Source organism: Suricata suricatta, chromosome 5 (genome assembly GCF_006229205.1).
Source record: "Suricata suricatta isolate VVHF042 chromosome 5, meerkat_22Aug2017_6uvM2_HiC, whole genome shotgun sequence".
Classification (NCBI taxonomy): domain Eukaryota; kingdom Metazoa; phylum Chordata; class Mammalia; order Carnivora; family Herpestidae; genus Suricata; species Suricata suricatta.
This window is the reverse complement of record NC_043704.1, coordinates 48,952,899-48,968,119: the sequence shown is the minus strand read 5'-3', so window position 1 is coordinate 48,968,119 and position 15,221 is coordinate 48,952,899. Positions and strand designations below refer to the sequence as shown.

The 15,221-nt window shown below is 37.8% G+C and overlaps 1 protein-coding gene across 4 annotated transcripts in view; it reads left to right on the top strand.

Annotated features, from left to right (window-relative positions):
* Positions 1-15,221, top strand: part of SENP7 (SUMO specific peptidase 7) — a 177,723-nt gene that overhangs the window by 147,106 nt on the left and 15,396 nt on the right. For all 4 annotated transcript variants that reach the window (XM_029939204.1, XM_029939202.1, XM_029939203.1 and 1 more), the window contains 3 exons: positions 3,997-4,130; positions 5,720-5,836; positions 9,370-9,492. In XM_029939204.1, the coding sequence (XP_029795064.1) occupies positions 3,997-4,130; positions 5,720-5,836; positions 9,370-9,492 (374 nt within the window). The remainder of the gene's footprint in view (positions 1-3,996; positions 4,131-5,719; positions 5,837-9,369; positions 9,493-15,221) is intronic.

Sequence of the window (15,221 nt, the reverse complement as noted above, 5' to 3'; positions counted from 1 at the left end):
TGAAGACCGATTCAAGTTACGTCTTAAGGGGGTTGTTTGTGCCTCTTGAATTTGAATGTCTATTTCTTTTCCCAGATTTGGGAAATTCTCAGTTATTATTTGGTCAAGTATCCCTTCAGGCCCTTTCTCTCTGTCTTCCTCTTCAGGAATTCCCATGATACAGATGTTTTTCCACCTGATTGTATCACTCAGGTCTCATATTCTCCTTTCCTGCTCCTGGATTAATTTCTCTCTCTTTTTTTCAGCTTCCTCTTTTGCTATAACTATATCTTCTAATTCACCTATTCTTCTCTCTGCATCATCAATCCTTGAGGTGGCTCCTCCGGTTTTTATTCACCTCATCTATAGCCTTTTTTAACTCATCACTCCTGTTTTCAAAGTGCCTAGTAATTGTCTCAGTTGATTCTTTGATGCTTTTCTCAACTCCAGTGATTAATTTTGTGACAAGTTTTTAAAATTCTTGATCCGGCATGTTGTCTCGATCTGCCTTGAGCAGTTCTGTGGCTGTGACTTCCCCCTGGAAGTTGTTCAGGGGAGAGTTTCTTCGTTTTGTCATTTTTGCTAGTTTTCTGTCTCTTGTCACCTTTAGAAAGCTCGTTGTGCACTGTGCACCTATTAATATTTCTCTGTTAAAGGAGGCTTATTGACTGTCCAGGGCCTGTCATTTCGGGAAATATTCTTTTAATGGTGTCTCTCTGTATCTCTTGTTGTGCCTTTGAATATTTTATTTTCCTACTCAGCAATATTTGGGACTTGCTGTCATGCACACTTTGGCTTGTTTCTTGGTGTAGCCCTAAGAAGGAAAACAGGCAGACAAACACAGAGGGAACAGTAACACACAAACTCACAGAAAAATCAAACAAACAAACACATTAAAAGGGGGAAAGAAAATAAAGAGAATGGAGAGGAAAGAGACGAAAAGAGGAGAAGAAGAAAAGAAAAAATAAATAAAGGGGGTCAGAGACAACAAAGGGCAGTGGACAGTGTAAAAGTGTATGACCAGTTGATGGGAGAGGTAGGGATGAGATATAGGAGAATATATCTGGATTGCAAGAAGGTAAAAAAACAAAAAGGAGAAAGAAGAAAGGAAAATAAGGAGTAAAAATTTTAAAAAATTTAAGTAGAAAAAAGTAATAATAATAAAAAATCTGTACAGAAAAAGGAGAAAAGAAAAAAATGAAGAAAAGAAAAAAAATTATTAAAAAAACCCCAGCAGCTCCCCCTCATGGATAGGCGTGGTTTGATGTGGTAGGTCTTGGAGGCTGCTCTCAGATGCTCTGCCTTGGTGTCTGCAGAGATTAGAATGGTGGCACGCCTAGCTCCACTGAACTATGAATGTAGGCCACTCTAAGAAGTCTGATCTCCTTGTGCCGTGGTTGAGCCGAGTTGTATTTTCCAGGCCTGTCTTGGTTCAAAGTTCTAGTCCATGCATTTTTATGCTACCACTGATGAGATGTTTTTGCTTTGGTGGCTGGCTTCTTAGGGGGAGGAATTGGTTTGTCTTGGCTCTGGCCGGGATATAGGCCGCCCCTGCCTGAGGGGAGATGCACAGCAGGAGGTGAAGTGTACACTGTCACAGACCCAAGCCCAGCTGGGATTGCGTTCACGTTGGGGGAGGAGTGAGTGCACAGCTCTTGTAGGAGGCGCCGGGAGCTCCTGGAAATGAGCTGGGAGCTTCTGCAGCCTGCCCTGGCACCCAGGTCTCCACTGCTGCCAACTCCCTGCCGGGATTGTGCAGAGGTGGGGACTGTTTTTTCCTCTGTTGGCACCCGGGATTCAGGATTTGCGCGGCCAATGCTGGGGGCGAGATGCGACATGGAAATGAGGTGTGTGCTCCCACTCCCAAAATCGAGGTCGAACTGACCACCCCTGACACCACCGCTGCCATGGCTGCTGACTCCTCGCACTGGGCTGGAAGCTGTTCTTTTCCCTTACGCCACCTGGGTTCAGGATTCAGGCTACCCAGCAGTTATCTATGGAGTGAGCTTCTCTCTCCAAGTGCAGCTAAGCGTTCTTTACCTCTTCCCCAGAGACAGTACTATGAGCGTGTTCAGTCTCTCTGTCTCTTCCCTTTGTCTCTTGGGCTCCTCGTGCTTGCCCTGCGTTGGGCTGGGGCTCCTACCTCCCCTGCCCGTCTCAGGCTGGCCCGTTTTCCAATCTCCCCAGTTTGCACTCACTCACTCAGGTATCCTTCAGGTTCTCTTCCTTCTGGAGTCTGTATTTTCTCCTTCCGCTCTTGCAGATGAGAGTAATGTGCTTCTCAGCTTGATCAATGGGGCACATGAAGTTTACAGAGCTCCCTTCCTCTCCACCATCTTGGCTCCTCCGACAGTTCTTTCTTAGGAAAGTATTCAACTAGTAAATATGAAAGGAATAAAAAATATAAAGCCACATTGGAAGAACTGTAGTAAGTGGCACCAGGGTGGCTCAGTCAGTTAAGCGTCCGACTTTGGCTTAGGTCATGATCTCCCTGCTAATTTGTTTGAGCCCCACATTGGGCTCAGAGCCTGGAGCCTGCTTTGTATTCTGTGTATTCTCTCTGCTCCTTCCCTGCTCACACTCTGTCTTTGTCTCTCTCTCTCTCAAAAAAGTAACATTAAAAAAAAAAGAAGAAAAAACCCCGTAGTTAATGATTGTTGCAGGCAAGGCCTACCAAGAGATACTAAATTTAATGGGTGAAAACTTAAAGTGAAACAGGATATGTGCATAATCTCAAAATTTCTTAGCTAAAGTATTTATTAATTACAAAAAGAAAAATAATAACTTTACAGTGGAGAAATGTGGCAGACATTACCAGGAATAAGGTACTGACATCATGTGCCTGTCACATAAATCCACTCTGAGGGTACATGACTTCTTTGGTATTCTTCTCAATATTGTGTAACCTCAATCTAATCATGAGAAAAATCAGATAAATTCAGTTTCAAAATAACTGACCAGTACTCCTGAAAATATCAAGATCATTATAGACAGGGAAAGACAGGAATTAAAGGTTATTGATACTGAAAAAAGATATTAGTGGAAAAATCAGTGGAATCAGAATAAAGTTCGTAGTTTATAATATTATACCAATGTTAATGTCTTAGTCTTGAAAATTGTGTTGTGGTTATACAAGATATTAATATTAGGGGAATCTAGGAGAGACTTGTAAATCTCTGCCAAGTAGAGAAACTTTTCTAGAAAGAAAGTTTTTAAAGTTTACTATGGGGGCGCCTGGGTGGCTTAGTCGGTCAAGTGTCTGACTTCAGCTCAGGTCATGATCTCATGGTACGTAGGTTCAAGCCCTGCATCAGGTTCTATGCTGGTAGCTCAGAGCCTGGAGCTGCTTCAAATTCTGTGTTTCTCTCTGCCCTGCCTCTGCTCACACTCTGTCTCTCTGTCTCAAATGTAAAGAAACATAAGAAAAATTTTTTTAAAAGTTTGCTATGGTGAATATAAACTTTATATCTTTTAAATTTTATTTTGTTCTATTTATTATATCTTTTGTTTATTTTGAACTGCGAAGTTTTCACCCTCTTCTTTAATTATAGAGCTCCAATCTGTAAGTAACACTTCAAGTTAAACTTTGATCATCGTATGTACAATATGTTTTGATCACAAGTGTTACCTTGATAAGTCTTTTTTTTTTTTAATGTTTATTTATTCTTGAGAGACAGATAGTGTGTTTAAGCAGGGAAAAGGTAGAGAAAGAGGGAGACACAGAATCTGAAACAGGCTCTAAGCCAGAGGTGGGGCTTGAACTCACAAACTGTGAGATCATGACCTCGTTGAAGTTGGACGCTTAACCAACTGAGCCACCCAGGCACCCTGACAAGTGTTACTTTGATTTAGCTCTATCTTTGTAGAAATTCTAAATATATAGCTATAATTCATTGATACTGGTTTCTTTTCGTCACATTTTCTTTTAGAAGTTTAGGTTTTGACTTTGTCCTTTTGACACTTAATGTGTATTTATGTATCTATAAGAAAATCTTTTCCTTTGCCATTTCTTGTCAGCCTTCAAATATGGATAGAACCAAGCCTACTTACACCTTCCTGCAGAAGCAAAGTAGTGGTTGCTACTCACTTTCTATTACATCTAATCCAGATGAAGAATGGCGAGAAGTCAGGCACACTGGACCTGTTCAGAAGTATGTACTATCATATCCTGTTTGTAATAGGTAGACTCATTAGTAGTTTTCAGTTATGTTGCTGTTTTTAAGTAGTTTGCCTTCTTCTTTTTAATTGAGATGTAATTGATAAAAGTATTATATTGGTTTCAGGTGTACACCATATTGATTTGACAATAGTTTACCTTTGTGAGGGATTTGAGTTTTATTCTTACACTGATGGTTAATGATAGAAATAATAATTTTTTATCTTAGAAAAAGTTAAAAACCTTTGTTAAGAAAACAGTCAAGGGGTGATGGGCATGAAGGAGGTCACTTGTTGGGATAAGCACTGGGTGTTATATGGAAACCAAATTGACAATCAACTATAAAAGAAAAAAAGTCAGTGCCATTCCATTTATTTTTATGTTGGCAAGGCATAAATAGCAACCAAAATACCAAATTTGGTAAGATTAAAGTATTTGTTGAAAATATTAGAATAGCCAATGTATGGTTTTTATGATTATATATTCCATATCTGAACATATGGCAGGAAAAGTGGGATTGCTTAGTAAAGTATGCCTCAATTTAAGATACTTTGGAGTTTATCAGAACTTCCATTTCAGAAGTTGCTACTTTATTTATATTTCATCATTTACCTGTCTTTTTGTGGTGGTCAGGCAGAACAGGGAGTCTGTGCATTTGAGGGTGATTTCTATTCTTCTGTGTGATTTCTTTTTTCTGTTAAAAAAAATCAAATGAAAGAACAGAATAGAAAATAGCCAATAAAATACTATCATGTTAGCATTTAAAGTTTTTACATATTCTTATTTGATTTAGGTGATTTGGTTGCCCGTATTAAATCAGTTGCAGATGATTCCACCTTCTTGAATCTTTCTAGTTCAAGAAGTACAGTTATACCTTTATTTTTTACTGCATTTGTGCACTGAGGACCATCCTGTCTATTCCAAGATTATAGCTGGAAACCCACAACTGTTCTTCTGAATTTTAAGAGAAGGTGCCAGAAGAACGATGCCTAATTAGTTGTCATCTGTTTCCTACTTCTTTCTGGTTGTGTTATAATTACTTGTTTCCTATATTTTCTAAAGTTTTACATCAGAAGCACTTTGTTATAGGAAACTTGCCTTCTCTGCTCCCTTTTTATTTCTTTATTGCTCAGTTATTGGTGTAGACTAGCCACAAGGAGAACAGTTTTTGACTGTTGGCTCTTTAGAATGGAAAGGAATTAGGCTTGGGGATTCAAACTTAGAGTTGGAAAGTAGAGCATAGGAAAATAATTGATGGTTTATTACATCAGTTTGTTGAAAGTTAAAAATTGTGCAGAAGAGAGACATCTTAGATGGCATTAAAATTGAGACATAAGGTATTGATTAGATAAATATGAGACTAGGTCACATGGGAAGGATTGCAAATGAAAAGATAATGAAAGTACTATTAGTAACTTGTGAAAATAAAGAAGGAAAATATAATTGTTTGTATCCTGTCAATTATTTTTACTCTGTACATTAGTTATCGAATACACTGTCCTAGTATTGTTCCATATAACAAATCTCTTTGATACTAGAAGTTTTACTACCAATGTGTTTTAACTTTAGTTTTACTTCTTTAAGGTTGATTGTATATCCTCCACCACCTACTAAAGGGGGATTAGGAGTAACTAATGAAGATCTGGAATGCTTAGAAGAAGGAGAGTTTCTTAATGATGTAATCATTGATTTCTACCTTAAGTAAGTACAACGATGAATAATTTTCTCATTTGTTCTATCAGTTTTGATGTAAACTTTAAACTACAGGTCTATCACTGAAGTATTTTAACTGTAGCTAAAAAATAACCTGCCAAGAATTCAGATTTAAAAATCTTTTGCCAGAATGTGAGGGTGGTTCAGTCAGTTAGGTGTCTGACTCTTGATTTTGGTTCAGGTCATGATCTCTCGGTGGTGGGATCAAGCCCTGTGTATAGCTCTGCACCAACAGGGTGGAGCCTGCCTGCATCTCTCTCTCTCTCTCTCTCTCTATCTCTCTCTCTCTCTCTCTTTCTCTCTCTCAAAATAAATACACATTGAAAAAAAATTGTTTGCCTACCAAAGTTTTCTACATTTGACTACTTCAGTTTTTATATATCCTGGAAGGGTTGCTTTTTTTGTTTTAGTTTTTGTTTATTTTTTAATTTATACTTCTTAACTATTATTGTGGTGAAGGAAGTATCTAAAATTACAAATCACTTTGAGAAAGGAAAAGAAGCAACTCTGTAGTTATCTATTCTGTCTCTAAGCACTGTAAGAGTTACCTGTCATTTAAAAAAACCCATATCACTGTGCCATTAAAAAATAATTTTCAACTCTTTGTATAGCTAAGCTGAAGGGATAGGAAGGTTTTATACACTTCCATGCAAAGTTTCTAGCCTGCATCTTATGTCAGTCCTATTGTTTAACTACTAATACTGGCCTTATTCCAGTCATTCAGGCTCTGAATCTCTATCACTAACTCTTCATCTCAGATACTGTACATTTAACCTCTAGAAGTTTGATCTGGGTCCTTTTTAATATCTGCCTAGAGCCTCATGAATCAGGAGGTTTTCCAGTCTGTCTGGTGAGAACAGGCACTCTTCTCATCACTGGCTACCCATTCCCTCTCATATTTTCAGGTAGTTCTCTCCTCAGCCTTTCCCTCACATATATGCAATGATCAATAGTCTTCTAAATACTTGAGGAGGACCCTGCAGATGTCTGGAGCTCTGTTTATCTAGGACTTTTCCCTTTTCAGTATTATGATTTGTAAATTGTAGTTGTCTTGGTCTCTCCTGAATTTCAGCATCTCCTCAACTCAAGACTGCCACCTATCTTACTCCTTCCTGTGCTGCTGCCTGGAAATTACCAAAACAGGAAACTGGGGCGTTAGTGGAGCTTACCTTGTTTATTTCCCATTTCTCAAGGACCACTGTTCTTTGTTATCTGATGTCTAGTGTTTTGAAAACTGTTGATTCACATATATTTTTTGTGATTCTTTTGCTTCTTTCATCCAGGTGGGTAAATCTGGTCCCTATTCTGTCTTGGCTGGAAGCAGAAGTCTTCATTATCATTGACTCCTTACTCTCCCTTCCCTCTCTACACACTCAGTTGCCAACTTTAGTAGATTATGTCTCTCAAATTCATTTATTCTTTTTCTTCTGTCATCGTGATTTTCTAGTCCTTTTTATCTGAATTGTTATTCTTTTTAACCAGTGTCCTTGTATTCTTTATCTCTGTCTTCCTATCCATTAAGTATATTATGACCACCATTATTCTTCTTAAACTACTTATAATGCAATTCCCACTAGAAACTTACAGTAATTTGTTACCTGTCAAAATGAGTTCTGACAATCTGGCATTTGAGAGTCTTGATGATATGACACTAATCCATCTCTTTAGCCTTCGAAATGTGTTACATATTCCAGCAAAACTGAATTATAAACAGTTTACTAAACAAAGCCTATTCTTAGTCACTCTTCTACCTTAATGCCCTGTTCCTGTTTCTTGGAAGACTATCCTCTTTATCTCAACCTGTTGAAGCTTTACTCCTCTTTCATGGTTCCTCTCAAATCATACCTTCCTCAAACTTTGCCTTCCTCAAACTTTTCCTGATCTTCTAAACAGATATTACTAATTCTCATAATACTTTGTATCTCGTTTATGGTACTTATAATATTTTGCCTTACTTTTTTAATGTTTATTTTTTTTTGAGAGAGAGAAAGAGGCAGAACGCAAGCATGGGAGGGCAGAGAGAGAGAGAGAAAGACACAGAACCCAAACAGAATCCAAAGCAGGCTCTAGGCTTCGAGCTGTCAGCACAGAGCCTAATGTGGGGCTGGAACCCATGAACTGCACGATCATGACCTGAGCCAAAGTCAGGCACTTAACTGACTCAGTCACCCAAGCGCCCCATATTTTACCTCATTTTAAAGTTAGTTGGTGGTATTATGATCATTCTTATTCTAAAGGTTAAGCATCTTACATCTTATTTAGAATTTTTTTAACATTCATTTATTTTTGAGAGAGAGGGAGAAAGAGAAAGGGAGAGAGAGAGAAGAGAGAGAGAAGGACACAGAATCTGAAGCAGGTTCCAGGCTCTGAGCTATCCTCACAGAGCCTGATGTGGGGCTTGAACTCATGAATGGTGAGATTATGACCTGAGCCGAAGTCGGACACTTAGACCGACTGAGCCACCCAGGGTCCCCCATCTTACTTGCTTTTGTATCCGTATAGTAGTGCGAAATTTACATTTGGTGAGATGGACTGGATCATATTGTTAGTTTTTATATGTTTTATTGAAATAAACTAATACAATTTTATTTCTAATTTATTTCCATTAGTACTTTTTTATATTTCCTTTTCACTGAATTACCTGTTTCTCTGTCTCATTGACTTCCTTTCAGAAGGGATTCTAATTTTAGTTTTTAAACTACTTTCTATTTATTTTTAAAATTAATGTGTAACTTTCAAGTAGTAAAGTACATAAATTGTTAAGTGTGCAGCCCGTGAATGTTCACAAATGTGTACACACATAATATCATCATTCAGATCAAGATAAAGAACATTTCCAGAACACCAGAAGCATCCTTTCTGTCCCCTTCTGTGTAACAAAGCCTGCCCATAACCACATTTAAAAAACGTCAAGTTGTATTTGTCTTTTATGCTTTTTTTCTTAAAACAATTATAAGGTTATTTTTGAATCTGCATAAACTATTAAGAATAGCACAGTTCAATAATATGAAGGATTTAATCACTAAATGATTCAATTCCAAGCTTATGTTGAAGAATTGTTTTAGTAGAAATGGACTAAGGATTTATATATTGACATATCTCATAGCAATTAAAAATTTTCCAGATTTATTTTAGGAGTATCATTTCAGTCTTAACTTTGGTGTTTGGTTAATATTTCCTGCTGTGCTCACTCCTCATGGTGGTAAGCTACGTAGCAGCACGTACTATACCCCTCTGCCCATTTTACGTCTCTAGTGTAGTTATGGTGGTCAGCACATGTTAGGAATTTGATAAGTAATTGTTAAGTAAATGAGTTAATAGGTGGGCAGTTCTACATTAAACAATCTTGCTGGAAGGTGAGGTAAATAAAGGACAATTTTAGATGAAATCAGAATGGATTGCAAGATTGCCTTGAGTCTAATCGGCCATAAAAATGAAGATTTACAGACACATAAGATAATTGGGGGAAGATCAGGTAAAATCTAAAAGTAACTTACTTCTCTGATTTTTCTTTTTTACAGGTATCTTATATTGGAAAAGGCATCGGATGAACTTGTTGAACGAAGTCACATATTTAGTAGCTTTTTCTATAAATGCTTGACAAGAAAGGAAAATAATTTAACTGAAGATAATCCAAATCTTTCGTAAGTCAGTATTTCAATGTACTCAAGTTTTAAGAGAAAAATATGCTGTGCTGATGCTCCTAGTAAAAAAATCTTACAGTATTTCCTAGAGTGAGCAGTATTATGACTTTGTAGGCATTTTTGCTCTTTCCCACCCTTCCACGATTCTGTTCCCCATCAGAGGAGGCTGATTCTTGCAGGCTACATTTCCAAGCGCATGTTCCGTTGGGGACACTGGAAGTTAGAGGACAAGGGAGGAAAAAGTCAGGTTATTTGCTCCTTACCCTCTTTGCCTTGGGCATTGATTTTGGCAGTGGCTCTATTTCTTCTACGGGTCCAATCTTATTTATTTTTTTTTAAGTTTATTTATTTATTGAGAGAGAGAGAGTGAGCAAGCGCACATGTGAGGGGAGAGGCAGAGAGAGAAACTCAAGCAGGCTCCACATTGTCAGCGTGGCACCCACCACAGGGCTTAGTGCGGGGTTCAAACCCAAGAATCATGAGATTGTGACCTGAGCTGAAATCTAGAGTCAGACACTTAACTGACTGAGCCACCCAGGTGCCCTGATATTTAACTTTTTTGATGGCTTCCTGTTCTTTTTTATGTAATTGATGGCTGAAACTGATGGCTGGTACCATGCATTTCATTTTATACTTTAAGATTACTAGTCATTGTTCGGCATAGCCACCTAGAAACTGATGAAATGAAAGCAAGTAGTTTAGAAATTATCTATTTGATCATATACAAAAGTAGTATGAAACAATGTTACATAAGTGCATATTCCAGGGTAAGATATATATAAGGTACTAAGATACTGTAATTAGTATCTTTAATACACATAGTTGACCCTTGAACAACATGGATTTCAACCATAGAAGGCCACTTACAAGCAGATTTTTTTATAAATACAGTACATGTATACACTGTATATACTGCAAATGTATTTTCCCTCCTTATGATTCTTTTAATATTTTCTTTTCTCTAGCTTACTGTATTATAAAAATATATAATACATATACCACAAAATATGTGTTAACTGACTTTGTGTTATCAGTAGGCTTCTGGTCAACAGTAGGCTCTTATTAGTCGTTAAGGTTTTGGGGAGCCAAAAATTATATAGGTATGTTTTCAACTCCTTGGCAGGGCTCAGTGCCCCTATCCCCTTACAGGTAAATGCTTGACCCGATATATATGTAATTAGCTATTACACAAAGAATTTCTACAAATCAGTTACAAATCAATAAAAAAATAAGATAGCCATAAGGCAAAGTGGTAAGGGATATAAACCTTAATGGTAAATACATCTCTGACAAGAAACTCTAACTACTAGTGTCAGGAAATTGCAGACTAAGTGATGCACAAACTCATTACTTAGGGTTATGAGATGCTGAGAGATCTGGCTTCTGTCCGTCTCCCTACACTAATCTCGTGACATTCTTTCCCCTCACTTGTCTCCCGTCATCTTAGCCTTCCTCTTTTTGAATTTCAAATATGCTAAGCTCTTTCCTATTTTCTGACTGAAATTTCTTCCTCTGGCACTTTTTTTATATTATGACATGATTTGTGATCATTGATTTGTTTGTTTGCTTGTCCTAAAATTAAACTTCATGAGTTCATAAACTTTATCTTTCTTATTTTCTGCTCTGTCCCAGTGCCTTTTGCTCAGTGCTTTCAGGAACTCAAAAGAGAATAATAATATATTTGATTGAATGGGGAGAGATTATATAATTAAAGATTTTCCAAACAGTTAAGAACTTAGGATAAGAGATTATATTGTGTTCCCCGTATTTTCTCCCATTCTCCTTACCCCATCTAGTGTCTAGTATGTTATCAATCAAATAAGGCTAGTATAATCAGGAAATCAAACACAAGCATAACAAAACAAAAGAAAACCAGGTGTCTATCTTTAAGATTTAAAAAATATATGTTTAATTTTTTTTTCTGTTTTTTATTTATTTTTGAGAGACAGAGAAAGACAGCACGAGCAGGGGAGGGTCAGAGAGAGAGGGAGACACAGAATTTGAAGCAGGCCCCAGGCTCTGAGCTAGCTGTCAGTACAGAGCCCGATGTGGGGCTCGAACCCACGAACCGTGAGATCATGACCTGAGCTGAAGTCGGATGCTTAACCGACTGAGCCACCCAGGTATCCCTATCTTTAAGATTTTTAAATGGAAAAACAAATTAATAGGCTATGCACTATTTGAAAATAATTGTTTATAATCATTGTAATGATTGGGTTATTCTGAAATAAAATTCAGTAAATGTGACCTCTGATTATTTTATGAAGTTAAAATCTGCATAGTGTCTAATTCCTACCACGTTTTTTCAGCTCATCCTAAATTCTGTCTTCCTCCTTATGTTTACTCCTTTGAGTATGGTTAGATATTCAGATGAACAGGGATGGAGCAAAGATACCTTTTTCTCTATTACTTGGTATATAAGTATAAAAGAACTTAATTATTTAATTACCTGCATAAAAAAAGAGGTTCTTGGAGCACGTAGGTGGCTCAGTGTGTTAAGCCTCCAACTTTGGCTCAGGTCATGATCTCACAGTCTGTGGGTTTGAGCCCCCTGTCAGGCTCTGTGCTGACAGCTCATAGCCTAGAGTCTGCTTTGGATTCTGTGTCTCCCTCTCTCTCAGCCCCTCCCCTGCTCAAGCTCTGTCTCTCTTTGTCTCAAAAGTAAACATTAAAAAAAAAGTTCTTTTAGGGCCTGAGCCATAAGTTACATACTACCTCTTTTCTGAAACTTTTTTTAAACAAGACATTTTTAAGTCTTTTTTAAAATTTATGCTTTGCTTTTTAAATTTTTATTTTTATTTTTTTATTTTACAGAGAACATGAGTGGGGAGAGGGCAAGAGGGAGAGAGAGAGAATCTTAGGCAGGCTTCATGCCTAGTGCAGAGCCCATGCTGGGCTCGATCCTATGACCCTGTGATAATGTCCTGAGCTGAAATCAAGAGTCAAATGCTCAACCAAGTGAGCTACTCAGGCATCCCCTTAAAATTTTTTTTGATATTCAAACTTGTTTTGATATCTTCCTTCCTTAATTTTCCTGATAAGATAAAGAAATGAAACAATTATTTGTGTGTCCCAGTTCTTTTCTTTTTTTTTTTTTCCTGTACTCAACAAGCGTTAATTAGCCATGGAAAATGAGCTAAGAATCTAAATGTCTACAATTTGAAGTTCTATATAAATGCCATATAAGAAGAGGAAAAAAGCTGTATCCACAGTTCAGAGGTTCAGAGGAACTTTGTCCTGTACACATCTAGTCAAATGAAAATAAAAGCTTTAGGAGCCTAGAAGGATAGATGAAGTTTGGAGTGAAGAGGCAAATATTGCCATGTAGGGACAAGGCAATGTAAAAATGAAGGTGGAATAAAGACCAGACCTTTTCTAGCTTGCAGCCCAGGCAATAGAAGCAGATGAATTTGGAGAGTAGGTGGAGTTCAATTGGTGAGGGTTTAAATATGGTGCTTTCTTGAAAAAATTAGTAGCATGATTCAGGCAAAAGGTTAGAAGGAAGATTTCTCTGGTAGTAGAGGAAGACTACTTTAGTCAGTGAAGTATTGGAAAGAGAAAAAGGCAAGTAAAGACACAAAATAGATTAGACATAAGATGCTTTTGAAATATACAGAAGATATAATATATGTTGATTAATTAAAGGTATAACTAGTCTTCCGGAACAGGTTCTGAATCTGTGCCCCCAAAACAAACCTGTGATTATCCAACTGTAGATTTGGATCACTTCCTTCCTGTCTTCCCTTAACTCTGCATCTTTTTGCATTTTGCATAGTACTCAATATCTTCGTTTGTTGTCATTTTTTTTAAATATTGTCAAATTGGTTTACATATAACACCCAGTGCTCTTTCCCACAGGTGCCGTCCTCCATTACCACCACCTCTTTTTCTCCCCTCCCCCTCCCCCCCCCCCAGTTCGTTTTCAGTATTCAATAGTCTCTCATGTTTTTCGTCCCTCTCTTTCTCCATTCTCTTTCCCCCTTCCCCTCCCCATGGTCCTCTGTTAGGTTTCTCCTGGTTTCCTGTTAGACCTATGAGTGCAAACATACAATATCTGTCTTTCTCCGCCTGATTTTTTCACTTAGCATGAAACCCTTGACATCCATCCACTTTGCTACAAATGGCCAGGTTTCATTTTTTCTCGTTGCCATATAATACTCCATTATATATATACACCACATCTTCTTGATCCATTCATCAGGTGATGGACATTTAGGCTCGTTCCATGATTTGGCTATTGTTGATAGTGCTGCTATGATCATTGGGGTACATGTGCCCCTATGCGTCAGCACTTCTGTATCCCTTGAATAAATTCCTAGCAGGGCTATTGCTGGGTTATAGGGAAGTTCTATAGATAGTTTTTTGAGGATCCTCCATACTGTTTTCCAGAATGGCTATACCAGTTTACATTCCCACCAACAGTGTAGGAGGGTGCCTGTTTCTCCACACCCTCCCCAGCATCTATAGTCTCTTGATTTGTTTGTTTTAGCCACTCTGACTGGTGTGAGTTGGTATGTCAGTGTGGTTTTGATTTGTGTTCCCTGATGATGAATGATGCTGAGCATCGTTTCATGTGCCCGTTGGCCATCTGGATGTCCTCTTTGAAGAAGTGTCTATTCATGTCTTCTACCCATTTCTTCACGAGATTATGCATCTTTTGGGTGTGGAGTTTGGTGAGTTCTTTGTAGATTTTGGATACTAGCCCCTTTATCTGACATGTCATTTGCAACTATCTTTTCCCATTCTGTCGGTTGCCTATTAGTTTTCTTGATTGTTTTCTTTGCAGTACAGAAGCTTTTTATCTTGATGAAGTTCCAAGAGTTCAGTTTTGTTCTTGATTCCCTTGCCTTGGAGGATGCATCGAGTAGGAAATTGTTACAGGTGATGTCAAGGAGGTTGTTTCCTACTTTCTCCTCGAAAGTTTTGATGGTTTCCTGTCTCACATTCAGGTCCTTTATCCATTTTGAGTGTATTTTTGTGTATGGTGTAAGAAAGTGGTCTAGTTTCATTCTTCTGCATGTTGCTGTCCACTTCTCCCAGCACCACCTGCTAAAGAGACTGTCTTTTTTCCAATGGATACTCTTTCTTGCTTTGTCAAAAATTAATTAACCAGACATTTGTGGGCCCTGTTCTGGGTTCTCTATTCTATTCCTTGGTCTGTGTCTGTTTTTGTGCCAATACCGTACTGTCTTGATGATGACAGCTTTGTAGTAGAGGTTAAAGTCTGGGATTGTGATGCCTCCCATTTTCTTTTTCTTCTTCAATATTACTTTGGCTATTTGGGGTCTTTTGTGGTTCTATACATATTTGAGGATAGCTTGTTCTAGCTTTGAGAAGAATGTTGGTGCAATTTTGATGGGGATTGCATTGAATGTGTAGATTGCTTTGGGTAGTGATGACATGTTCACAATGTTTACTCTTCTGATTCATGAGCATGGAATGTTTTTCCATTACTTGGTATCTTCTTCGATCTCTTTCATAAGTTTTCTATAGTTTTCATCATATAGGTCTTTTGCATCCTTGGTTAGGTTTACTCCTAGGTATTTGATGGTTTTTCGTGCAATCGTGAATGGGATCGGTTTCTTGATTTCTCTTTCGGCTCCTTCATTTTTGGTGTATAGGAATGCAACTGATTTCTGTACATTGATTTTGTATCCTGCAACTTTACTGAACTCATTAATCAGTTCTAGAAGGCTTCTGGTGGAGTCTGCCGGGTTTTCCATGTAGAG